We start from the raw sequence: 27,647 nt of genomic DNA, 5'->3' as shown, positions 1-27,647 counted from the left end.
ATGTGACTTAATGTGAAAGCAATGCGAATCCTGCCAGCTTCACTGACTCATGCATCTTGACTTCTCTGAACTGCGAAGAGTTTATGCTGCTGACCTCTAGTTAAGCAGGATTTCACCTCTCATGTATTCTTTTCCTCTTTCCTCTTATGTTGGCCTCTTTGGAAAAAAGTTATTTATTTCCAAATGAAGGATTGCAAAGTGGTTCACCTGTTTTTCTCATTTACACAAGTAATGCTCCCCCCCCCCCCCCCCCCCAACAAGATGAGTGTCTCTACCTGGCAAACTTACTTGAGCCTAGCAGTCTCACTTTTGCCAGACTTTTTTGTTTGTTGAATGAAAAGTGGACTGAATATATGCTCATAGTACTGTAGTGTTCACTCTGTGTTCTGAAAACACAGAGAATACCTTACAGTAGGATATGGGATGTAGCTTTCCAGTGTGTCTGTGTGAAATACCTGTTACCCAGACATTGCAAAAGAAACAAATTGCCCTTTAGAAATTTTTTTTATGAACTCACATTCAAGTTCTTCTTCTCAGAGAAAATGTTGATCAGAGCACACATGTATTACAAAGAAAAGCAAGCTAAAATTTATTACGCATAAGCACAGAAGAAAAAGCCAAATACCTGACACTGACTTTTTATTGATTTTTGTGTAAAACACAGTCTATGGAAAAATAGATAAAAGCATTACTAATAATTTATAATAGCCCTGTTCAGAGAAACAGCACAAACTGACAAACACAACTACAAAGAGAATATTGCACATGGGAGACATACTACTCTCTCAGCAAGGCATGAGAAACGATATATAATGATAGAGATCATTGTTCAAGTCAGTTCAACGTGACACTTATTTTAAAGGCTGTAATCTAATTAATTCAAGCAGTATCATATACTGATACAATATCTGTACTGCAACATTACTCATTACATTGATAGAAAATACTACTGGATGAACAGCCAAGAAATCAAAAACTTGTGTATTAGGAGATGCGTTGTCTGAAAGAAACTATGCATATGCATCTATTACCACTGCATATATGGAAATACTATACTGAAAAACTCAATCTATCTAATTTTTATGCCCCTGATAAATCTTTCAGAGGAAATCTTCCAATTCAAAGGAAAAGCTGTTTCCTGACATTCAGAAAGCGTTCAGAAAGCTGTTTCTTAATGATATTCATACCTGTGAAATTTATAGCCACTTGGGAACTCATTGCCTTGTATTAATTAAAAATTTCCCTTAGCCCTAGTTGGGCAGCATGTATAGCTAATAACATATAAACACACACACAGAGACACAGTATTTTATAGGCAATTAATGCCAAATAAAAATATAAATGTACTTTCTCATGTTGGCACATCATATAATGCACAATGTTGGAACAGAAAGTTAAACGTGGGACCAATTCACAGAAACCATCACCACAAGCTAGATATGCAAAGAACTTGCAAAACAATTACAAAATAATTAATCTCTAAGTAATTCAAGAACATGGATACTCAATTAGCTTGCACATAGTTGCCACAGTTAATAGAATTTTAAGATAAAATTGAGACACATGGAACCTGTAACAGAACTGTATTTTAGACAATGTCAAGAAAGAATACCTTAATATCCATAGAAAACAAATAACCTGTTGCTAAATACATAGAGGTCTCCATTTTCTAATATGATGTGTACAGTTCTGTATTACATGTTAAGCACTGGTTTTTTTACTGAACAGTAATGAAGAGAAATGAGGTTTATTTCATTATTCATTTTTCATTAGGCAGTAAGCAATTTATACAAAGTTACAGAAAAATATTTTTATAGCAGGCTATTCCTCAAAATATGTATTTATTCTCCTAAGTAACTAAGACATCTAAATGAATTTACTTGTTTATATCTAGGCAACTGAAACTAAACTTTTAGCCTCTGGTCTTTTTCTGATGAGAAGTCCTAATGTGAGTTCTTCTATAGAAATCAATGTGTTTGATCACAGGAATAAAGATTCCTTATGTGACTAAACATATGCATGATATGATACATAATGTGTAGTAAATGCATGAGTGTAATTTTTCTTTCAGACTTAAGTGTCTTGTTAGAGTGAATTGGTCCTTGAAGAACACTAATAAAAAATATTAAATCACAAGTCAATTTGTTATTCCAGTTAGGAGTAAAATAGCTGACCTAACGGGAAACCATGTCATTTTGTAGCACAAATATTTCAAAAAATGTCTTCATATATTTGATCTAAAAATATCATCTTATTTATTCATACTTCAATATTTCAATCTTTCCAGTAACTTATAAAATCAAAACACATTTTTAATTTTCTACACACAGTTCGAAAAAAGGAACAACACATCATTATTTTCTTCAGACACCTTTGGCAGTTCAAAATTTAACAGTTTAAACATTCTTGAAGAAATTTAATGATGAAGTAACTTTTTGCATAGGAAAGAGGGCCAATACATTTCTGTATACACTGTCAGTGGTTGCATTACAATACAATATATATGGACTTTGACAGCAATTTTCAATTAGCACAGTATCTTAGTTCTGCAACATTATTGCTATTGCATCAAACGAATTAGATAATTGTAGGGAACGTGTAGAATTACTATAAAATAACAGAGGCATAGTCAATTTTGAAATGTCAGCAGATTGTCAGCAGTAATGGTTTCTGCCCTAAATTTGTTCAGAGGTATGAAATTCTGCTCTCAGTTATACCATGCCATTCTAGTGATTTTAATCAGGTTTTGTACACAGGACTGGGGTAGAATGTAGCATGGTATTTATCCCATTAAAATACTCCAAGACTTTGTGTATTGTGAGAGTTTTAAAATTAATTTTATTTAAAGAATTGAAGCACAAATGCCTAAGCTTTGTGTGGTTTCTCTCTGCAATAATGGAATAGGAAACAGGCCAGGAAATTCCATTTCATATAATTCTGCCAGCCTTTCAAGAAATATACAGCTTTCTGTATTGGAATGTATTAACAGTCAGGCAAAGTAAGTTAGCGGTTGTAATTGTCACTCGTTCCTCATTTTTATGTGAAAACCTCATTCATACTAGTTTAGGTTCCTGTCTGTCTTCAACAATGGCAGGTTTTTCACTTAATGTTTAGAATGTTTAATAAAATAGCATTGTGCTTGTGTATCAACACAAGTATCAATGAAATAGCTGCATAGTGGAGGAGGGACAATATTAGTACCTTGAAACTGATTTGGTTTTGGAAAAAAGAATGCAAACTTTTTAAATGAATTTGATGGATGTATTAAACTTTTTTTTCTCTTCTGTCTTTTCCTTTCTTTTCCTGTAGAAAACTGAGAAAGTTTCAAATTTCTAGAAAAGTTGGATACATTTTTGGAGGAAGTAGCTGTTAGATACAATAGTCCAGAGGCAGCACCTGTCTTATTTAAGTCCTAAATGATTGATTTCCAAGAGGCTGAGAGGTTCTGTCAGAAGAATAATCACTGGACACATGCCCTCTTTTTGGAAGCGTCTGTCACTTGTCAGCTCTCGGAAACAAGTCTCAAAGACCTTAGTCTGACCAATTATAGCTGTTATTACTGTTTAGTTTTTAAAAATAGCTGAAATAAAAAGAGTTTTCTCTTTCCAATTGCTTCCCCTCAGATTAAAAAGGAGAATAAAATTGAATTTTCCAACTATTTGAAGTTGAAAATTTGTGAACTGAAAAAAACTTCCGAAATTTCTGTTGACATGCATGAAATATAGGGTATTTTTAAAAAATGTTTTCACAAACCTCCCATTTTCAAAAAGAATTCATTGACCTCTCATCTCTCATGATACAAAACATTTTTAAAGACATATTAAAAATGCTTTAATTCTGAAAAAAATCATGCAAATGTTTTTCATGTCTAGATTTGAACATGCTTAAAATGAAAGCAAGTTCAATTGTCTCTTGATTTGCAACAAACCCAGAATATACACAGGCTTGATGAATAAGTTTGGGGAACAGGGATACTACAATAAAAATAGAATTGTTGTAGATTTTTTAAAATTTGAGATGAAATTAAGAACAACTAACATGAACTCTTTAGATCTGGGTTGGTGTAACTGGGGGCAGAGTTTGATTCAAGATTCTTGTTCTGTGGAGCTCTTGGTTTCATTACAAACAGAGATAATGAGATTTACAGGACCAGTGATGTTTAAGGATAAATTCAGGCTTAAGTACTGTATATTTCTGATGTATCGATGACAAATTCTTGCAAAGTAGTAAATAATAAGTGAAGGTTCAGCTAAGAAAGTCAGAGATCCTAACAGTCCATATATATATATAGATAAGAAAAATATAATTTCATACAAGTAAAGAAAATTACACATTTTGATTCATTGAAATAAAGGTTTTGCTAATTAAGCAGGCGTAGCCTGAAGGTATGAGTTGAGTTTGGCTATTTTGTTAGAGTAGAACCTGACAAAGCAGTAGTAATAAATAATTGTGAATGTTCTTTTGAATCCCACAGGAAATGCAAATGTCGAGTTTTAGAGATAAATTCACTTTTAAGTATAAGAATAATAATTTTGTTTCTCAAAAATTCAGGCATATCCCAGAGACACTTGTAAAAGTAATACTTTTATATAAAAATAGAAGATTGGATTTGCACAAAAGATACTAAGAATTTAAGTCAGACTCTGGGAAATTCATATATAATAACTGAAATTCCAGTGTAGAAACATGTAGAACATGAGTATTGTGATGTTTCCCTGTTGTACCAATGTATTGGAAGTTTCACAGTAAAAATGGGTTTTTATTGTTGCAGATTTCTCACCTTTTTTTTTTTAAGTATTTCCTGATATTTTGAAATCATTCTAAAATCAAAAACTAGTTGCTTGCACACATATCTGCAAGTCTTTCTATACTTGTGTAACACTGTTTTGAATTTTCATTATATGATGTATGGAAATAAAGAGATGCCAAAGGTCTAAAATCCGATGTGATACTTTGAAAAAAAAAGATCCCATTAGTACAATACCATTTGCTTACAAGAGGTACAATTACACCATAACTGAAACTGGTTTTGCATATTGAAATCATGGAATGGTGTAAAACCCCACACAAATAAATATACTGTACATGTGCAATACATCATTACAAATTAATTTGTTTCAAAACCTGATTATTTCCTAAATTATTAACTCTATTAGTCCATATTCTGAACTCACTAGCCCAGAAGTGTGGTTTTAATAAAAGAAACACTGCTCAGAAAATGTGGTATTAATAAATAGCACTCTGACACATATGCTCTAAGTCAAAGAAATATCTGGAAAGCATGGTTATAATAAAATATTGATGTGATATAACTGTGCAAAGGAGCATTAAAAAATTCTGATTTCATAATCATCTGCCCTCTGTAATTCAAAACAAAAACATTTTCATAGTTTTCTGAAGTAGTAGTCTTCTAGTTATAAATTTATCATAGTTTGGTTGAGAGCTTGTACATGCCAAGCAAGTCCACAGTGACTTTACTCATACTCTAACTAAACTCCTAAAAATACAAGTCTATGACAAAAAAAACAACCCACCCAAACATCTACAACAGTGCTGACAAATATTAGTCTATCATCACATCACAGTTATCCTTTCTGGGGAGAGATGTGGAACAGACCCACTTGCTTCTTCTATAACATGGCTTTTCTCCCATCCTCTTCGAATTCTCCTCAGTTTCCTACTTACACATGGCAAAAGTAAAACGATCTTACCTAGAATTACAATGGAAGGCAGAACAAGGGCAAGAACAAAATTGGGTGGTGTATAAAATCTGTAATACTCTTCTTCAAAAGCTCTTTTCCATCCATAAATCAGTACATGGAAAGTACTTATGAGCAGAGCAACGTATCCAAGTGTAGACTGAAAAAAAGAGGAAACAGGGAAAAAAGAAGAGATAATAGTACTTGGTCCTTCATCCGACAACTCTAACCCATTATTTTAACATTTCTATTAGACACCATGTTAAGATCTCTTACCTATACACCGTTTTAAATTAGTGATACAGGGTTTTAAGTTCACATGTTCTGAAAACTATGGCCTGAACTCAACACTGATTTACAACATATCTCTGCTATCATCTATAGGCCTTAGTCAAAGCTGAAATGAAGATGATATTTGCCCAAATTCTGAGTAATGGAAGTCAACTTCAGGATATGTATGTGAGTAAGGAACAATCCCAGTGAAGTTACTAGAACAATGTAAGTTGTGATTGGAAATTAAGTTCCCTGTGTCTTAACTATGAGAGTAGATCAATTCCAAGATTAATGACTGTGGAACAATGCAATTCTGCTGGAAGAGATCTGAGCCTAACACTGCAGATTTTTATCAGCCTGAGAGGTGCAGTTTGCTTCTTCCTCATAATGACCTACATCCACTTCTCTGACCATCCCTTACCGTTCTCCATCAGCTGTTGCCTACTGGTTAATGGGAATATCTGGACTGCAAGACTTGGGCATAATGGCACAAGGCAACGATGCAGTTTATCATAAACGAGTAGTGCCAGATGAAACGTGAAGTAGAAGGTTCCCACAGCACCCTGCAGAGGACCTCTTACCACGTATGCCACAGAAAGTAGTGCTAATAGAGGTCACTCACCATTTCTGCCCTTTTAAGAGCCCTGTAGTTGTATTGCTCTGCAGACTTGAGTTAAATGTATTAATCATGGCAAAAAAAAGACTACTATGCTTTGAATTCTGATGGTGATCAAATGAAGAAAAACTCTTTTTGGCTAAAACTGATGTAATGACTAATGTGGTTGCGAAACATTTGTAGAAAATCATCAAAACAGAGAATGGATATTAAGAAAGGTAACTGGCTAGCAAGGTTTGGTTTAATTCCAGTAATCAGAGAGGCAAACAAAAATGCAGCCTAAGGGTCTATAATAGTGAAAGAATTAATTCTATCTACTTCAGGATTAACCAGTTTCCAGGGAAGGAAGAATGTCTGAGCTAACAGCATTTGCAAGGATTCACAGATATAATGATATAAAAAGGAAAATACTTTTGTTAATTTCTAGAGATTGGTACCATGTTTTTTTAACTTGCCAATGTTTATGCAGTTTTTTGCCAATGATTTCAGAGCCATGTTGGCATGTTTTAGATATGCTGCACCCTTTTTTTAAAAAGAACAATTTACTCCCAAAATACTTCATAAGAAACAGAACAATCAGACAACCACTTGTGGATATGAAAACGGCATATGCAATATCTGAACGGAAGTTCTGGTAAGAAATCTGGACAGCAAACAATACTATCAAACTTGATGTTTTTTGTTATTGCAGATTTTTGCTGGTATGACTGTCCTGAATTCATTGCCGTTCTATCACTGCCAGCAGGGATAAGGGCACAAGTGAATCATATCCCTCATTTCTTCACCAGGCTTACTGGTAAGAACTATAACAATTCTTGGAAAAGAAACAGGAGGGAATGTTATAAAGACTCTTCCGAAATCTTTCAAAAAAATTTGTAATGCTTGTTTAAATTCCATCTGAAAACTACAGTTTTGAGACATCTATATAGGTCTTTGTATCTAATGGTCAATGGAAGCTAATAAGTACATCAGTACATTTATCAGTATATTTTGAACTAACAGCACAAGGACAAGAAAAACATATGATGCACCTCTATTAAGTTCTTTTTTTTGCCCTGTGGAAAGTTGCCACATGCTTCTTTAAAGTGTTGGTAAGGCATGTGCTAGTATGTACTGGACCATTTCAACCACTCATCTAGAAATCTGACAACAAAGACACTCCTATAGGAGCTTCCGTCAGCTACTGATGGTATTTTCTTCTACCAGGCCCTTAACTGCTCTATTTCTGTGCTGTACTTTTGACACTAATAACATTGCTTAGCTAGAAAGAGGATGTCCTCCACACAACTTAGCATTCTACAGTCTTTGGTTTGTTTAGTCAGGGCAGATCTGCACTAGGAAGTTCCATTAAAAGCATTTGTCCCAGCTTGCAGCTACTGGCAATGACTTTTCCAAGAAGTACAAGCAAGACTTGCTGCCTTTGCTACATAAGTAAAACCCCACTGCAGGAGGCTGTGTCAGTAAAAAACTCCTGTGTTTGTTATAAAGACTTGATTTTTATGTATCTGCAAATGTTCAAAGACTACAGCAATGACTGTACAGTAGTAAAATGAGGAAACTCAGAACTGGTGAAGCAGACTTGGACAAAGAGACATCAGCTACTGCAGGAAAAGGCACTGCTGGGCAGCTGAATAAATATAAAATAAATTAAAGAAAAATAAAAATCAGTTGGTAGCACTGGATCATACTACAAATCTTGGCCAGCGGCAGTGTCAGAAAGCCATATTCCAACATTGACAACCTCTATGGATGCTAACGTGAAAGATTTTCAATTATTGAGAAATAAATGATGATTGTGCTGTGGGAGTTATTGCTGGAAAGCAATCTGTTTCAATACTGGAAAGGTGAGAGAGGTGCTGTCATTCAGGTATGCAAGGTTATTCTCTTCTGCACAAGTTTATAACTGGACAATGTGGAAGAGGGAATACAGGGATTAAAGACAACAGATTTCCTGAAATGTAGTTGTGTGTCAGATGGAATATACATATTGCATTTCTGTCTTCCTTTCCTGGCTTTTTAAGACACAAAAAGAAAGGATGAATGTGTCTGTGGGAGCTGGAAGATCACTTACACTGATGTTAGCACAGGGAGGCCAGGAGAGGCACAGGATGCTAACTTCTTTAATTGCAGAGGACTTTTGAAAGCAGCAAGAAGGGATACTTTTCCTTCACTGGTAAATTCACATTGGTGAGTGAGTAGCACTAACAGTCTTAAGTAAGTCCTGGGAACCCTCTGCCTAGGCTCTAGGACGGCTGCTGGGAAAAGGGGAAGAACATCTTTGGTTGCTTTGCTTCCTTATCTTCCATAATACCGTTTCCTGGAAACTGAGTAATAGATTAGCACATTTCCTACAGACTTCCCAGTCTTTTAGTTTTTCTCTAAGTCTTCCCTGTTTTGTTTCTTTTCCTTCCTGATCAAAGTCAGTTTTTTAGCCAATGTGGGAGATTCCCAGCCAAGGTCACTGATAAACTGGACAAACTGGCATTGTTTGGGGTGAAAAAAAAGTGTTAGAGAAGTGGAAAGATGCAGGGGAAAAATCCCTAAAATGTTACCAGGAAGACATAAGGGAATGAGTGGAGCCTGCACTGCTTCTCTTCTCAAAGTCCTTTTCCCTTGATCAAGCAGGCTGGAATTTCTGGGGCTGCTGACACCAGTGTTGTGAAACCAGGCTAGGTAAGATGGAGGCATCTCCAAAATAACTGGGGATATCAAAGTCAGCAGTGATTTCTGCACAGTGATTACCAAAACTGAGATTTATTTACAGTATTAGGAAGACTGTGGTAGAGGTCTGTTTGAACCACTGTAGGTAAGGGAGATGCTGCTCAGGATTTGTACTACTGGAACAAGCCTAGAAAATAGTTTATACTGTATATGTTAATAATTTTTTAATCCTAAACTCAGATATTCCCAGTAGGACTCAAGACTGAGTGTGTTTTAGTGATAAAACTCTTCAGAGGAGACGAGACCCTTATTTTGATGTAACTGTATTAACTAAGATGAGCACACAATGGTGTATTGTTCTCAGTGGGAAGTGCTGAGGTGAGAAACTGTCTGAGTGCGCTGACTGACTGATTCTTCATCTGTCAGATGCAAAACAAGTTCAGCAATTATTGTGGCCAATCATCCAAGATTCAGGGTGAAAGCTAGAAACATCCTGCTTTTCCCAGTTAAAAAGAAGCAGCACTGAGATGATGGGCTAATAGTTCCACTGTTTGTCCCCCTGACTTAAGAGAAGATTGAGAAAATTAAGTTCAAATTCACTTCATATTGCACTTCAGTAGGAAAAAAATAAAAAAGACAGTAAGTATTTTGATGTTTTATCTGTACTACTTGCATATGGGGCACAACGAAGCTTGTGCAGAAATGCAGACTCCTCTTACTTTAGTGAGGTATCACTGAAAATCTGTTTTCTGATTGAAGACAGCAAGAGGACTTTTTTGAAGGACAAGTAACTAAATGAAGAACAATTTACATCCGAAGAAGTAATTAATGACAAAGTACCTTTAATGATCATTAACTTCAAGGAAACTTTTAGTAGTTCAGTACTTTTTGTGACTAAAAATTGCAAATTATCATAATTAATTACCAATACCAGTTCTCTTTAGCATGTAATGCAGTATCAACTGTAACATACCTCCAGAGCAACTTGTCCCCAATCAAATTCCTCAAAATACTGACAGATGATTCATTATAGTTCATAATTATTTAAATTCAGAACTATTTTGACTTTATTTACAGTGGAAATAAGTGCAATAAATATGATGACACAATGGAAAATGCCCTTGTAGACACATCATTATGTGATTATTATGTGGGTTTTGACTCAGTCACACAAGCCTGAAAATTTGTAAATTTGAGTAAGGAAAAATAAGACACAAATGCTGGGTTTGTGGCTGGAAGTCATGACTGGATAAAGGCATCACCTCACTCATGGGTGAATACATATTTTTCCCTTTTGCACTAATATTTTACATCACCCAACAGCAGTACTATTGTCCCCACACAGAGAACTCTGGATGGCAGAGATGTTGTAGCAATACAAAATGGGTCTTTACTCCCTCTGAAGGCTCAAAACCATGAGCGAGAATAAACAGTTCTGTCAGGGTAAACTGAATTTGAAAAATTTTTCAGCAAACTTTTTGTAGGTCAACCTGGAGTGTTCCACCAATGGAAACCCTAGGGGAAGGGAAGATACTATTTTACAGACAGAAGACCTCTGACAACTACAGCCAAAGAAGTTTTCCCCATCACTCCCTTTAAAACATCTGAAAATTATAAAGTGCAACTCAAGCCCTGAACGGTACAGTCAGTGCCTGAGTTCTGAAGGTAAGAATTTGTAAACAGTAACAGGACTAAGAATTAGGCAGTATCATTACAATAGCTATGTTGAAAAACCGTTAATCAGAAAAGACTGAGTAAAGACGAGAGTACTGAATTCAAAGTCAGAGAACAAAACAAGACATAACAAAACCCAGAACTGCATGTACACACTTAGGAAATTTATCACAAGATGAACTCCTAATAAAAATTGTCATTGCTGACTGCTACCTACAACTAATGGCAATTTTGTTTGGAAGGAAACATTAAGCTGTTTATTAAAGCCTGTATTTCTCAGTATTTTATGTCAGTGAGGTCTGCCTGTGGTAGATATTTATCTGAGGCAGGAGGGCAGCAGAAGACATGCCAGGACTTGGAAAAGCCTCTGCTTTTAATAAACAAAGCTGCATATTTTACTAATGGGTATTTTCAGCTAATGGGAATAACACAGTTGAGAGCTGTATTAATTCCCACACAGTGGAGGGGAAGCAAAACTGAATCAACGACCATGGCTGCCAGAGGGCTGTGCAATAAAAATCCTGCAGGACAAATTAAGTCTTCAATTTTAACAATTGTGTGCATCTACAAACAGTAGTGTCTCTCATCAGTATCACTGACTTTAGTGAGTTTGTCCAAATTTATCTAATTTGAATTTAGCAAGAAATTCTAACAATGGAAAAGGAATAGATTAGTGCTCATTTGGTCTTAGCTGTGTTGGTTATTTAAGACCAAGAAGTGTAAAATGCAAATTCCTGTTCTAACACTCATGAAATGCTTAATGTGCCTTCATGGTAATAGATCTACCGAGTAAGGATATGTTGTTTTTACTAACTTACCAGAGAAAGGGAAAAAAAGCTCTCATCATGTTGCAAAGCACTTTTGTTTGTGATCATGATCATCATTAAGGAATTCTTATTTCTACAAAACCCCCTTATTTAAAAAGTAACACACCTGAATAAAACTGAACTCCCTCCAGTTTAAGGCACTGTTTACTGAAGGGATGGAAGTTACTGCCAGCAAAGAAAGCAATCCAAGACTCATTATTCCAAAGGAAACATACATTTCAATTCGCCACACTTCTTCCTCATTCCAAGAATTTTCCACATTTGCATGAACCTGATGAAAGAACGTATTAGAGCATAAAGAAGCACTTTATTGTACAGAATATTAAAAATATCAACAGAAGTGATTTTGCTGACTAAAGTCTGCAGTCACAGGACAACTATAAAATGGGGTCAAGTATTTCAGAGGTTTCTTCATGTCTTGGAGAAAAATAACTATTTCTTTACTACTGGTATTGGCTCTTGTTAGATTAAAAATATGTTAAACATAGAAACTTAGATGAATTGTTAAAAGCAAATGTAACATTATATACTATTTATAACAATTACGTAACACTGTTCATTCCTATATACTGTAGAAAAGTAGCTGTGTTCTTCAGACTCTGGAAACTTAAATTTTATAACATAAATTGGGTAAACCTGCAATTTTAGTTTGTTACATTCAGAAATAGTTCAGCATCATTCCCTGGTTTTCCTTCAGCTCTCTATGCTGAGCCCAAGTTATTTTGCCTCTTACACTGCTGACATCAGATACATCCAAGATTGTTCTTGTCGGGGAGCTTTACCAGAAAAAAGAAACAACTCAGGTCCTTAACAATCAAGAGGTGTGGATATTCAATTATTTTTCCACTTTCAGGTAAACTACTGTGATATTGCATGTCTTGAAAGAGGTTCACTAAGAATATTAGCAAGTGAGATTTTTACAATATTATTAAAACCATGGTAATTTCTTAGTAAAAGTATCAGTGGATCCTTTACTAAGTGTGAACAATGACAGTTTCTTGCTGTCTTTTATAGTTTTGTTCTTCTTGCCTTTCTCTTAAGTTCAATTTTTCATGCTAGTCCTTTTAGAATTTGTGGACCCAATCCCCGTGAATTTGTTTCATTTGATTTGATTTCCTTAGTCTGCTGTTCTTTCTGTTCTGTCACATTTCTCTTTCCTGCAGGTTTTAGGTGCTGAATGGCAATGCTGCGTTTCTACCACTTTAAAAGGTGACAATAAGCTACCTCACTGACAGACAGGAGCATCAGACCCTCTTCTAAAGGATGACAGATTTGTCAGAGATTGTTTCAGGGTTATGCAAGACCAATTGCTCCTGGGAAATGTGAGTCAGTCTCTATTGCCCGGAATAGATGATGTTCACAGAATTTTTAATGAATAAAATATTTTTACCACTGGTCCAAAATGTTACAAAGTAGCAGCATTTTCATTTTATAAACATAGGTGTATCTGTAAGTGTTATCACAATACCTACACTTATACTTTTCACAGGTGTAAACACACTTATGATATACATACCTCCCCCATATGTTAAGTATACATAGAGAGGAACATACCTCAGAAGTTTCCTGCTGTTACTTTTAACCTGTCTATCCTACATTCTCCTTGTGTATATTACTATCAGGGATTTAAGTAGGACACATCCTTGATTTCCCCTGCCACACAAACTTGACTGCAGCTTGACCCATGAGGTGAGCACAATGCACGGATGTTTCTTTTAGTCTCCCTTCTTATTCAGCGTTAGCTATGCATAAGATAACCCATAACATTCTCTGCTGAAAACAGTGGAACAGATTAAGAAAACATATATATTGTATTCAGGAGCCATATGTGTACAGCCAAGGCATTTTTGGCTTACTGAACTAAAGATTGGCTTACCTGCTGATACGCCATATTGAGGAACAAGTATCGCTCCGATCTCCTCATAGGTAAGCAGAGGCTGTATGCCACATGCACTGTTGCAAAGAAAAAACTGAGCAGTCCAAGCTGCTTTCGACACTGGAGCCAGTTGTCCAGCCAAGGTGGAAATCGCCTATACTTAGTACCATAGTAAAGCTGATAAGCAGCTGCAATAAGTCCTGATAAATACACTAGAGAAAGTAAAGTGATAGCAACAATCGGTAGCGTCTTGTTCACGATCTCTATGGGGATCTTGTAAAAATCACTCTGCTGATTTCTCACGTATGGATGGATTACATCTCTGACGAAGGAATAGATGAAGAAAAACGTTGCCAGGCTAATGGCAATCACTACAGGCCCCTTCCACAGTGTGAACAGTCGCAGAGGTAAATTTTCAATCTCCCTTGAAGATGACAGTGCCCCCAAATCAATAGGAATAAAACCGAGTTGACGGGCAAGCTCAATAACTTGATGGCGAGCCTGAACATGGTTACTGCATATATAGACCTGTTGGGAAAGTCAAGTGAATTGTCTGTAGTTAGAGAAAGAGACTCAAAGGTAAAAAAAACCCCAAACAACACAAAAACCCCTTAAGGGCCTCCAGGTCAAAACCACAGAACTACTGCTAAAACTGTACACCGTTATCCCAGCTTGTGTCACCAAGATGAGAATGAAACCATATACAACTCCAAACAAAGTGAAAACACGCACACTGATTTAGAAACAGAGTAACCAAAACAAAATTGTCTTTTTCTTGGAGTTCATAATGAGCTGACAGAGGGATGCCCTGGTAATCTGCACACTGACACCCTGCCCCGCCCTGAAATGTCTATAGGACTGCATTGAATTTGAAAAAATGGCTAAAAGCATTTCAGAAAATCACGAGGCTCTCAAAAATGCAGGAATCTTGAATGATGACCCTAAACCAACTTTAGCATAAACAGAATACAAAGCAAAAAACTAATCTCTCCATGTGTAACAATTCTATCTTAATTTCACAATCCATATTTCCACAAAAATTAAATGTTTAACAGAAAGGACAAAAACTAGCAGTCAAATAAGAACTCCTTCTAAAGACCAGTTTATTACACAGTGAAAGAAATGCACTGCTACGAAGTACTTTAAAGTTCCTTTAAAATTTACAGTAGGCTATAGTTTGCCCAACACTGTTTGCTGATCATCTGCATTAGAGCAAACATGATCTTTTTTGACAGGAGTTAATTACTTATACACAGTGCTATTCTGAAAGGGGATAAAAATAGTATGGTGAGGTTATTTTTAAAATTATGCTAATTCTATATCAATTGCATTCCATTTTAAATCTACCTGAAGTGCCAGAAAACTCAATTTAGTCTCCAGTAGTCATGTTACACCAGTCATTTCTCACGCATTTCTTGGAGTTCATCAAGCTGTGAAGGACTGGGTTCTTGCATAGGCTGAAATCCTTTGTATCACTTCAGCAAAGCATCAAAAACAAAGGCTGTCTTTTCTATATGCAGGGTGAATTTGGGGAACATACTGGGAAGGAATTTGAACGTGATGTTCCCAAGCAGTGCTGGATCAAATAAATGATCACTTAGAAACATATGTGTCTCCTTCTGTTTCCTCATATTTATGATCTTGGGGCATTCTAAAAGCTAGATAATTTCTTTCATTCACTTTGTCGTTACACTGAATGCGAGCATTTTTAGAACAGCTGACTCCTGAGCCCTGGGATCAGGACCTGAGATTTCTGTGCATTTCTTTCAGTAGTTCTGCCCCTGTTAAATCAATACTGAAACTAAAATATCCTGGGAAGGACTGTCTCTATCCTTGTATAGAGCATAAGGATAACAATTAACATATTTCCTACATAAGACTTTAAGACCAACTCCTCTCCTCTGTAGTCATCTAAAGGTCAGCTGTCTAGTCTAAGCTAGTATCCACATTTCCTCTGCAATCTTTAAAGATGAACAGGCATCTCAGGGGACGATTTGAAGCACTTACCCTATATGTCTTACAGTGAGATGAACTCTGGAAATTTTATTGGCTGCTAAAACTTAATCTAAAGGCCCAACATTTTAGGTACGTTAGGTCAGGCAGGATGAATCCCACGAGTTCTGGCTGCTTACATTCTGTTCCTGTCATTCTGATCTTACAAACAAGTTAAATTAATACAAATATAACATTTACCTGTCTGCTGGCATCCTTTGGTCCTAACTGCAGTGACCAAGCTGAAACGACATTGAATCCTTTGACAATCAGGGAATCTGGGAAAAGTGATGCCAAATACTCTGCATTGGAGTCCGGATATTGGTCTACTCTTGTGTTATTGCTGACATCAATCAGAATTTTACCAGCAAGCAAATGTTTGAGGTCCCACAAAGAGGCATAATGTTCTCTATGTATGGCTACAAAAATGATGTTTGTTTTTGCTACTGCATCTTCATGGTGAGTGACATCAACCACATGGGGAAAGAACTCAGCAGCAAGTTTAGGGTTTCTGCTTCCTACGACCACGTGGTACCCACATCTGATAAGTCTAATCGTCAATGACTTAGCAAAGTCTCCGCTTCCAATGATGCCTATTGTGATCTTACTGGCATCCTTGATGCCATTGGCAACATTTGGTAGAAAAGTTTCATTGAGGTTCTTAGGACTTCCCATCATAGAGATTGATTCCATACTTCCAAGACACCAAACCTACAATAATGTCTTCTGGGAGGTTAAAAAAAAAAAAAAAAAGAAAAAAAAAGAGAAAGCAACAGAAGGAAAAATGCAGCATCATACAATTTTACGAGACATCAGAATCCATAAACACCTCTAGGAGCAAAATCTGTGGTTCTATGTTTCATGTTATATTTTCTCCATAAAAAAGTATGTGCTAATCAATTTTGTCTTGCAATGTTTCACTAATACAAGGAGAAACATAAAATACTTCAAGCACTTCAATAATACAGTTACAGAAATAAATGGTATTTTTTCCATCTTCTCCTATTCCCTATCTTCCACTGCTCCAGAATATTGGACCACAAGATAAACCTTGCGCTCCTGAAACTAATGGCCAATGGAATAAGAAGCAACATGTAAGGAAAACTGGGTAATTATGGAAAATATTAGAAGGTAGAGATAGCTGGCCTGTGGCTGCCATAAGGACAGTGAGTTCATGGAAGTTGAATTCCACTAAAAGCTTATGCAGATTATTATCGTGGTATCCTATATTGGCCAGGAAGGAAAGGATGAAAAAGTCTCAAAGCTGCAAATGTCATGTCTACCACCATAACGCATACCTGTCAGCCTGGGAAATGGGCTGCCCGCATGGATCCCATGGCAAAGACAACAAGGGAGATTTGTCAAGGCCTATTCATGAGATCATTAACGACACTGCTAGGTCAGACCGCTAGGCCTGGCCATGGATGTATAAGGATTAACTGTGGGTGCAAGGGTAAAGGATTCAAGGCTGTGGGTCGCAAATATGCTTAACAGAATTTTCTGACCTGGCAAAGAAGATAAATCCTGGAGACAAACACATGGGACAGCATTCTACAAAAAGCTTATGGCAGGAAGAGATAGATTTCATGCAATAAAAGGTAAGAGAGTTTCAGGACTCAAATTCAGTGCAGTAAGAGAGGCTTTGAAGAAGAACAGAGGCTAAAGCTCACAGAAAATTAAAAGGAATACTGTTATATCTTTGGAGAGAAGAGGTCACAGAACTGCAGTAAAGCTGTAACAAAGACAAAAAGACATAAAAACCCAACAAAACAACCCCCAGGAGGGAAGTCTTCACATGAAACCACAGTTACGACATAAGTGGTTCTGCACTGTAGAAGAGAAACGAGTTCTGAAAATGAAGGAAGCAACAAGCAAAGGCAGGCTAAGAAGGAGCAATGAGAAACCATGAGGTTGCTGTCTTGGGAGCAATCAACAACAGACCACACAGAAAGGAGGAGGTGAATGAACCTCCTTCTGAGCCACCATCCAAGAGCTGATATGATCGTAACTAATCAGCAGTGGGGGACTTCACCCAGCCATTGGCTAGGAATACAGTACGTGTGGTGAACAACCTCCCACAATTAAAAATAGCTTTGTGCTTCAGAAAGTGGAGGAAGCTACTAGAAGAATGGGCACTTTTCATTTTCAGCTTTGACTAGAAGGAAAGAACTCACTGAAACTGGACTGAGACTCTAAAGACAGAAAGCAATATGTGAAAGTGACCACAAAATCAGTATTCTAAGAAAAGGTTCTAACACTGAATCTTTCCAGCAGAGGCAGGCCACATAAGATTTTTATGCACGCACTGAAAAAACACAGACTTCTCTCTTACCACGCGACCTGAAACGTACCTAGCACATGACCAAAATACCAGTATTTCCTGTACCACGATGGATTCACATCCAGGAACATAATGAGAATACCCGTATTTTGATCAGATAAGAGATATACATCAACTGGATGTGACAAAACACGCGTGCTTTCACCATGTGATTACAGAGGCCCATTTCAGTTCCTGCCATGTGATGTGAAGGTGCTGCAAAACTTTGGCATAGAAAGGGAACCACGATGAGGGAATGGGCTACCAGTAGCATTTAACCATACTGCAGCCTACTTTCAGTTTTTGTCCCAAGGATCCTTCGGAGGGTGGGCATCAAGGATTTGGATATGATGAATTGCTTTGGTGAGCTAAATTTGGCCCACTGGCCCAAGTTTCTCACTGCCTATTCTAAGGAAAGTAGAGTGTGAGGAACAGAATAAAACTAACAGACTTCATAAAAAAACCTCAGGAAATAGGTAGACATGACTCTTGGGCAAATAATCTAAGAGATGGAAGAGATCAGAGAGCTAGCAGTTACTGAAAGGAACTATATTAAATTCACAATAGCAATTCAGAGGCAAGAGAGTGTATAAGACTGTTTTAACTGCATCAGGAGAGCTTTAATGACCTGAAAAATCACACAAAAAGTAAAAAAAAAAAAAAAAAAAAAGGGTGTGTGTGCGTGCATGGCTAAGGAACAGCATAAAGAGACAGTGCTATCATGTAGGGATAAAATCTGAACAGCAATGGTACAGGAATGAGTTATAACTGGTGAAGGACATAAAGGGTAACAAGTAAAGGTTCCATAAATACAATAAAAGACAGAACGCAAGGCTTAAGAGGAAAAGGAACAAATTACAGGTGACACAAAGCAGGACAAGGTGTTAAATTTCTTCTTTATTTCAGCACTCAGCTGTGTGTGCTGAAATATCTGTGAATAGATATCTAATGAAGTTCCTTTTACAGGGAGGCAGAAGGTGAGGTCAATGTGGAAGAAGGTAAGTTAAGAGTAAAGGATAAAGATAAGATAAAGATTTTCAAGTCAGCAGACACTTATGAAATCCACCCTTGATGCTTAAAAAACTGATCGAAGTGACATCTTGAGAACTCAGAGGACAAGAGAGGCAGACTAGCACATAGCTGTAAAAGAGGGGAGGAGGAGGAGGACTGAGGAAAGCAAAGACTTGTTAGCCTAACTTCAGCCTCTGGACAGATTTGACATCATTATTGAGCAACCAATTTGTAAATAGTTAAGATGGGAAGCAGATAATAAGCAGCTGAAATGGGTTGTTCAGAAACAGACTGCAACAAAACCTCTTACAAGATATCTGCTTTCACAGACATAAAGAATAGTAGAAGCGACATAAATCTGACATTTGCCCTTAGGTAAGCTAAGAAAACACTACAGAGCTATGTCTGCCAGAGGGTAACACTGGCGTGAAAAACTGCTCTTGGAAAAATAACTACTGGAGTTGAAAACCGAACAAACAGCCGGGTAGTCACTGAATTTGTGACCAGCCGCTCGGGCGAGAACTTACAGGGCGAGGGCTGAGGCTAGTGGCTGGCCGGGCGGCGGGTGCAGGCCAGTGCCCCCTCGGCAGGCTAGCGGGCAGCAGCGCGATGCGGGCAGCCACCCCAGCGGAGCTCGGCGGGGCCCGCGTCCTGGCCGGCATCTCCAGCTGCAACGACAACATCGCCCGTGTCAAGAGCGGCGACCGCACCACCCGGCCGCCTCCGCCCCGCCGGGCAGAGCCGGGGCAGCGCCGCCAGGCCCAGGCACCCCGGCTCCGCGCTACCGCCGGGCACCGGGGCGTCCTCGCGGCTGCCGGGGGCCGGGCCGCACCCAGCCCCGCCGCCCAGCCCGCTGCGGGGGGCTCCCGACACCGCCAGGCCCGCCAGAGCCGGCCCGGACACGGGGGCAGCCGCGGCGGGAGCCCGCCGCCACGGCGGTGGGCAGCGGGGAAACCCCCGAGGGGCGGCGGCGGGCCCGGCGGGCCTGAGGAGACGTCCGGCGGGGATGTGGCCCCCTCCCGCCCCCCGGCCCCGGCGCCGCTCACCTCCGCCCGCCCGCCCGCCAGGGGGACCAGCGCCGCCGCTTCTCCTCCGATTCCGGCCCCGCAGTGGCGAGCGGGCGGGCAGGAAGGCGGCGCCTCTCCTGCCGCTGCGACCCGCCCCCTGCGGCCGCTCCTCGGCCGCCACCGCCGTGGCCAGGCGGGAGGGAGCGGCGCCCTCCCGGCGGGGCTGAGACGGCGGAGGTGGGGGACAGCCCCGGGGGTCGCCGCGTGTGGGGAAGGAGAGGGGCGCGGCCGGCCCCGCGGTGCCCTCGGCCCCAGCCCCCGGTCACTGCGCTCCGGCCACAACCCCCTCAGGCCTGCGCAGCACCCCCAGAGCCAGAGCCGGAGTCCCAACGGGTGAGCGCGGGGACCTCGCCCGTTCCCCGGCGAGCTCACGGCCCTGAGGGCAAAACGCACCGGTCCGCCGCGCCCTGCCCTGTCTCGGCTGCTCCGGCCGGATTTGTCCTTCAGCGGCAGTCCTCCTGCGGCTTCTTTTCCTTATTTCTGCTGGCAGAAGGGTGCTGATGGCCCTCAGCTGGTGCCAGCCGCAGGGCCGCGGGTGAGGGATCATGGAATCATGGTAGAACGCTTTGGGTTGGAAGGGACCTTTAAAGGTCATCTCATCCAACCTCCCCCGCAATGAGCAGGGACACCTTCCACTAGATCAGGTTGCTCAGAGGCCCATCCAACCTGGCCTTGAATGTTTCCAGGGAGGGGGCATCTACCACCTCTCTGGGCAACCTGTTCCAGTGTTTCACCACCCTCATTGTAAAAAAATAATTCTGAGGGGTTGTTGGATGTCCCTGTGGCCCAGGCTGGCTTCCCTGGGTGTAGGGAGTGCGGAGGTTGCTCCCCATGCTTGCCGTGTACCCGGTGTACTCTGTGCAGGTGGGAGTTGTGCTCTGATTTCAGTGTTACACAAAATGAGAGGACATACAGGGATCAACTGCATAAAAGCAAAGCTAAACCCCAGTATCTGAATTCTACATTGACCAAGGAAATTTCTAGTTGAAGACAAATGGATCTTTTTCCCGACTAAGTGTAGCTTCTGATTTTAACAAGGATCATTAATGATCCTTGAATTCTGTTACCTGTTTCTTGTGCAGCTGTTTGGCCTGTGATTGCTCACTAGCTGCATTTCCCATGTGAAAACATCACAGGTTCTGCCTTGCAGCCTGTGCTGTGTTGGGTGTGCCAGCTCCAGCCATGGTCCTTCATGCCTAACCCACCTGGGTTCCCATGGGTGTAATTCAGTGTCATTTCTCACCTACATGGTTCATTTCTTCTCCAGTTGTTTCTCCTCTCACTGTGTGCGAACCTACCTAGCTTTAGCCTTTGTGCACAGGGATAAATGAGGAAACTTTTGAGTCAAGGTCATTTACCAGCCTGTTGGACACCACTAACTTGATATCTAATATATTTAAAAATTGAAATCAAGGCAGTTTGGGGGATATAACTTGATCCTGTGTTTTCCTTGCACCTTTTTGAGGTTTTGCAGTTTGAATATCCTCATTTGAAATCAGGACTAAAACAGCTACAGCCTCCCTTCCATCGCTGTGTAACTGATTGTGCTGGTTTTGGCTGGGATAGAGTTAATTTTTTCCATAGTAGCTGGTATGGGGCTGTGTTTTGGATTTGTGCTGGAAACAGCATTGATAACACAGGGATGTTTTAGCTGTTGCTGAGCAGTGCTTACACAGCATCGAGGCCTTTTCTACTCCTCACCCCACCCCACCAGCGAACAGGAGGGGACAAACAAGGAGTTTGGAGAGGACACAGCTGGGACAGCTGACCCCAACTGACCAAAGGGGTATCCCACACCATATGACGTCATGTTCAGCATATAGAGCTGGGGGAAGAAGGAAGGGGGGACATTTGGAGTTATGGCATTTTTGTCTTCCCAAGTAACCGTTACGTGTGATGGAGCCCCGCTTTCCTGGAGATGGCTGAGCATCTGCCTGCCAGTGGGAAGTGGTGAATGGATTCCTTGTTTTGCTTTGCTTGTGTGCGTGGCTTTTGCTTTGCCTGTTAAACTGTCTTTATCTCAACCCGCAAGTTTTCTCACTTTTACCCTTCTGATTCCCTCCCCCATCCCATGGAGGGGGAGTGAGCAAGCAGCTGTCTGGTGCTTAGTCTCTGGCTGGGGTTTAACCACAGCACTGATCCATTCAAGCAGGATAAGCATAAAGAGGTCTCCATTTTGTATGGGGTTTAGCATGAGAGCAAGCGTATATACATACCTTTTATATACTTAAACTCCCCAGAATTGGACCATGTCTCTTTTGTGAGAGGATGAAATTGTGTAGTTACAGTTCTCTCAAATTATATACAAAGATCTATGAGCAACAAAATTCTCAGATATCCTGTTAAAGGGCTATCTTAAACAATCTGTTAAAAAAAGGAGATTATTTTATTTTAGCAGGTGTTTTTCTTTCTTTAGCAAAGTCCAGGGCAGAATTATTTCTTCCTTTAAGGGATGGAACATAACAAAGGAGTTTCCAATTGGCAAATGGAAACAGATATTCTGGTTCTTCCTCTTGGCAAGGGGAAAGCAAAGCCCCAGAGATTTCCCTGTGGAAAGAGAGTGAAAACAAACACACAAAAATTTGCTTCCTATCAGGGCAACAAACCCAAATACAATGGTTTCTGGCATACTACCCTCAACACAGCTAATTTCATAACTTAGCAGAAAAATACAGTATTTCCCAGCCAGGAACGTTCAGGCCAACTAATTTTTTCTTATGACAGCCTGCAATGACTCTAAAAATAAAACTTACACCTCTTACCCATTCTTTGTAAGGACAACATGTATCTGAGAGATTTAGAAAATTGAAACCTCTTTTTACTTTTTTTTTTGTAGAAATAAATTGTAGTTTTGTTCTTTGCTTTCTGATTTTTTAATTAATCTGATGTCATTGTTTACTTGGAAAGATGCTGTTTTTAAATAAAGATACTCTTTTTAAGAAACCCCTAATCACTAACTAATCACTAAATAGGTAAATACCTACACTGAAATCTCTTCCCTTCCTTCACGCTTTTGAATTTCATCAATTTGTGATGTTCCTGTTTCACTAACTGTCCAGGTATCACTCCTTCTTTCAGACCCTGTAGGATCAGAATTTCAGTAGTCAAAAGCAAGGAAAGAAGGACAAACTGAAATAGATAAATAAAAACATTCAGATATTCTTTTGAGGAGGAGAGGAGAGGAGAGGAGAGGAGAGGAGAGGAGAGGAGAGGAGAGGAGAGGAGAGGAGAGGAGAGGAGAGGAGAGGAGAGGAGAGGAGAGGAGAGGAGAGGAGAGGAGAGGAGAGGAGAGGAGAGGAGAGGAGAGGAGAGGTAGAAAGAAAAAAGAAGGAAGGGAAAAAAGAAAAACGAAAGGAAAAAAGAAAAAAATGAAGGAAAGAGAAGGAAAGCCTTTATAGAGCACATTTAATAAGCCATAGTTGAGAAATCCTAGCAAGTTATGAGAAACAAGACCAGGTATCTCCTTCTTCTCAAGAGGAATTACAGATTAAGGGCAATTAATCCAAAACAAAGAACCCTACAAAATAACCCAAAACCCAAAGCAACCAAAAGTACAGGAGATCCAGGCTTACAATTCTATTTCTAAGGCAATCCAAATAGAAAATAATTAGGATTGTTTCTGCTTTTATGATCTAGCAGATTAATTTTATTCACCAGAAAGAAGCTGACGGAAGGAAACCTCTCCTTGCTTTCTCTGACTATGGTTTTCCATAGCTATTGTTGAAGCGCAGTTAAGGGGCTTCAGGACATTTGTTCTTGGCTTTGTATGGAGCACAAGGTCATGTATGAGCTTTCCACTTTTCCCTATAATTCTGAAACCACATTTGCTTTGTAGTGTAAGTTATAGAAGGTCAGAATTTGTCTTGGTTTGTGGCTGCTCATCTTAGAAGGCATCTACAAAGTGAAACAGTAGGTTTTAAAAGTGTGATCTTGTGCCTGCAATAATTGTTGGACCCGAGGCCAGAGGAAATACAGATTATTTTTATAATGCAAACAATTAAATCCAGATCAAAACTTTCAGTCAGTTGACTTGTTAACCAAGAACAGACATATGTCTTTCTTAGTGAAGCATGGATATTGCAAAACTGAAAAACTCATTTAAAAGACAATAATACTTGCCCCATTACTAAAGTAGCTGAGGGAAGCATAGGCTAGATTGTGACTTAAACACCAGCTGAGAGCCTAAGACTGGTATGTTTGTTTTACTAATAGGATTTAACTCTTTGAGTTGAAATTTCCTTCACAAAGCTGCAGACCACAGGTTTTTCTTGAGAGCAGGAGTGAAATGAAAATTAATCAAGATCACACTGTGTAGTATGTAGCATCATGGTTGTGAAAATGTAGAAATCTACCATTTAACATGTAAAATATTTGTAACCTTCTTATTACATGTACGTTGTCATAGGTTAGGTCTTCAGTTAATTTATTCTGCACATTTTGTTTCACTGAACGGGACCATGCCAGCTGTGTAAAATATTCCCCGACAAACAAAAATGAAACCATGATAATTCAACAGCAACTTAGCACTGTGAGAGGAAAATCTGTGTCTTTATAGAACAATCTTTATAGAACTAATCCTGTGAAGATTTATGTAGTTAATTCCACAGAAATGAACTAAGGCCAGTGAGTTGCTACAGAGCCTGAGAGTTAAGCAGTTCTTTTCAAGATCAAGGCAATAGCTTTTTCTTCAGGATTTAAGTTGTCATTCCCAACACATTTGTTTTCCAGCCATAAAACTTAGAGGAGTGTATCAGTCTGAGAGATTTCCTCTCAAAGTGTAGGAACATAAGGAACACCCTACTTGGTTAGACCAATAGCCTATCTAACCCGCTAGTACATGTTCAAGAGCAGCAAAACAAGATGCTTTATAAGGAGACCGTGCAAGTGTTTTGTACTCTCCTCCCAAATCCATATTTGTCTTAGTGATGTCATAGGGTATATGCCTGCAAAGTCCTTTTAGTGTAGCTTTAGGGGCTGTTGTTTCTGAATTTGTCTAACCCCCTTTGGAGACTGCAGACACAGTTTGCCCCCACAGCCCTCTGTGGCAGCAAGCTCCAGAGGCTCTCTGCCCACTGCATAAAGATGAGCTTTCTTAATCAGTTGTAAACTGATCTCCTAGTTTCATTGAATGCTCTCTAGTTTTGGTAATGTGGATTTGGTGAAAACCAGTTCTGTGTTTATCTTATTCACTGTCTTCAATGTTTTGCAGACTTTGATTTGATCCCCTTCCACCTTCTCCCCCCTCATTTGAAGAGCTTCCACCTTTTTATTCTCTGCCTGTAAAGCAGCTGCTCCACATCTGAGATGCTCTTCTCTGTACTGTTAAGTTAAATGATCAAAGGCTAATCATGGTGAACACAAAGACCCAACGAGGGTCAGAGGAGCAATGAGAGGCAAAGGAACCCTGGCAAGCTAAGCAATGAAAAGGAAGCAAAACTGCCTACTGCCAAGACCATCCAAGGGGAATGACCAGATTGCTGTCCCTGGGGTGAAACCCACCAGGGTGACCAAGGGAAGAAACTCTTTCCCCTGAAATGTAATGTGAACTAAAGAGGTGTTTTCCTAAAGGGCTGTGAGACTTGTTATGGTATGCAAGGGGAAGAGAATTGTATGAAAATTATTATGGGCTATTTTAAGGGGATTATGAGAGTGTGCAAGACTTACTGTGGGATGTTTAGGGAAAGGACCAAAGGTGGGGAGGGATCAAGGTGGATCAGGAAGGAATGAGAATGAGAAAAACAGAGGGAAAAGGGCATTAAAAGCACCTGTCAGTACATGATAACCCCCCCCCCCTTTCATCTCCCAGACTTTTTGTAGGCTCTCAGTTTCCCCCTGCTTCACTCACCCACCCTCACCTCATTCTAGTAGCTAAGTGTATCCCATTCCCACTTGCCCTATGTGCTTAATTTTGCTCTTCCTCACCACTGGCATTCCCCACCACCAATTTTTCCTTATTCTTTTAGCACCTTTGTATCAGAAAGGTGTAAGAATCCAATTATATGGAAGAGTTTTCAGGGAGGAACTTAGAAATAACTAAGCAAGCATAGGGTGTTAAAACAGGGCTGAATGAAGCTGGGCAGTTGGTGAGGAGGAGATTTTGTGGCTCAGCTGCTGTGTTGTGATATGGAGTGCTCCAGGCCAGGCTCTGGTAATGGAGAAATGGTGACAAATTTTAGTGCTCTTCCCTTGATAAAGCTGTCTTGATGGGGCGTACACGGCAGAATAGAGTCCATCCCAAACACTGGAAAAGGTGAACAATTTATTGGTAATTGTGTCAAGGAGAATGTAGACCTGAAGTATTTATGTGACTGCAGGGGACAAACCTGACTCTGAATAGCTAAATAAAAGTCCCATTGATTTCACTGGGAATTTTGTCTCTACAAGAACTAAAAGGTGAGGATTAAATATTTGCAATAGAATAGTGATATCAGAACAAGGATAAAACTGAATTTATTAGGAATATAGTTTAATGCACCGTCTAATTCTGGTTTCACTTGGTTCCTTATTCTGCATATGTAATATTTAAGAGTGGCTTAGCTTCATTGTGTCTTACATAAACGTTTTCCTTCATTTAGCACAACATACTGTACACTCTACCAGGAGGTAAAGCAGCCATGTCTGCTCCACTATAAGGACAATCTATTTGAAGATAACTCAGTTTATATTTAGATTGTTATGAAAAGTGGAGCAATATCTATGACTCATGTTTCCCCAGCTTCAGAAACAGTATATTCTTCATCTATAATAAAATTGTAGGGCTACATCCCAGGGAATAATTCCTCCAAGTCACAGAACCACTTCTAACCTTGCTGGTGTTCATACATAGCAGTGGAATTTGAACAAATTTCCCTAGAAATGCCTCAAATGGTATTTCAGGGATGAAGAAGTGGAGAAGTGGTTGCAAGTTAGTAGGTTCTGCAGGCCAAACTCTGCACACACCTGGGCTCTTTGTATTTGTTCATTCCATTCCCCAGCTTCATGTGGATAACCAACCTACCCATCCGCTCCGTTTCAAGGATTCACTGTGTTTTTTTCAGACTCTCTCCCATCTGTTATTCACTTGTCCTCCATTTTACCCATCTCCCTGACTAAGGATTTCTGTTCCCCACTGTCTTGATGATGTTGCATTAATCTCATTCAGTATCCTCCATCTATTTATTTTTCCCCTTTAACATCCATTGGGCTCCTTTGCTCTTTCCTCTCAAGAAAATCTGAGTGCTTGCAATGTGTCCTTTGCTCTTTGTTCCAGATCTGCTATTGCCCTGTTCCTTCCCATTCCATGTTAATGCCTCTTTGCATAGCTTCATAGTCCCAGCTTTCCTCTGCCCCAGAATACCCTTTTGTCTGTCATTAATTATCTGGGAATAAATAATTTAGGATGTTCATATCCTTGTGAATGTACTAAGTCTATTGCAAATTAGAAAGCACAAGAGAAAGGCATCATTATTTTAATCATGGGTGCCATCAAACAATTGTTAGGCTGCTGAACTGTTGCAGAGATGCTTGAGGTGCCCTGTAAGTGGCTTGTTTTTTTCCCATTCTGGTTTCTTGGCTTTTTTTCTTTTTAAGGTTTTCCTGTTAGAACGCTTAAGAGTATTTTTGAATGAATGAGATGCAGGTCACATTAGAGT

The 27,647-nt window shown here is 39.5% G+C and overlaps 1 protein-coding gene across 1 annotated transcript; it reads right to left on the bottom strand.

Annotated features, from left to right (window-relative positions):
- Positions 1 to 622: 622 nt before the first annotated feature.
- On the bottom strand, positions 623 to 19,614 carry STEAP2 (STEAP2 metalloreductase). Its single transcript, XM_074835144.1, has 5 exons — positions 19,477 to 19,614; positions 15,820 to 16,344; positions 13,627 to 14,154; positions 11,857 to 12,021; positions 623 to 5,859 (listed from the first exon to the last, which is right to left on the bottom strand). The coding sequence occupies exons 2-5, from the start codon at positions 16,309 to 16,311 to the stop codon at positions 5,575 to 5,577; spliced, it is 1,470 nt and encodes a 489-aa protein (XP_074691245.1). The 5' UTR covers positions 16,312 to 16,344; positions 19,477 to 19,614; the 3' UTR covers positions 623 to 5,574.
- Positions 19,615 to 27,647: the final 8,033 nt, after the last annotated feature.

The sequence above is a fragment of the Strix aluco genome, chromosome 1 (genome assembly GCF_031877795.1).
Source record: "Strix aluco isolate bStrAlu1 chromosome 1, bStrAlu1.hap1, whole genome shotgun sequence".
Lineage (NCBI taxonomy): Eukaryota > Metazoa > Chordata > Aves > Strigiformes > Strigidae > Strix > Strix aluco.
Note: the sequence above shows the minus strand (reverse complement) of the source record. Positions and strands in the feature narration are given on the sequence as shown.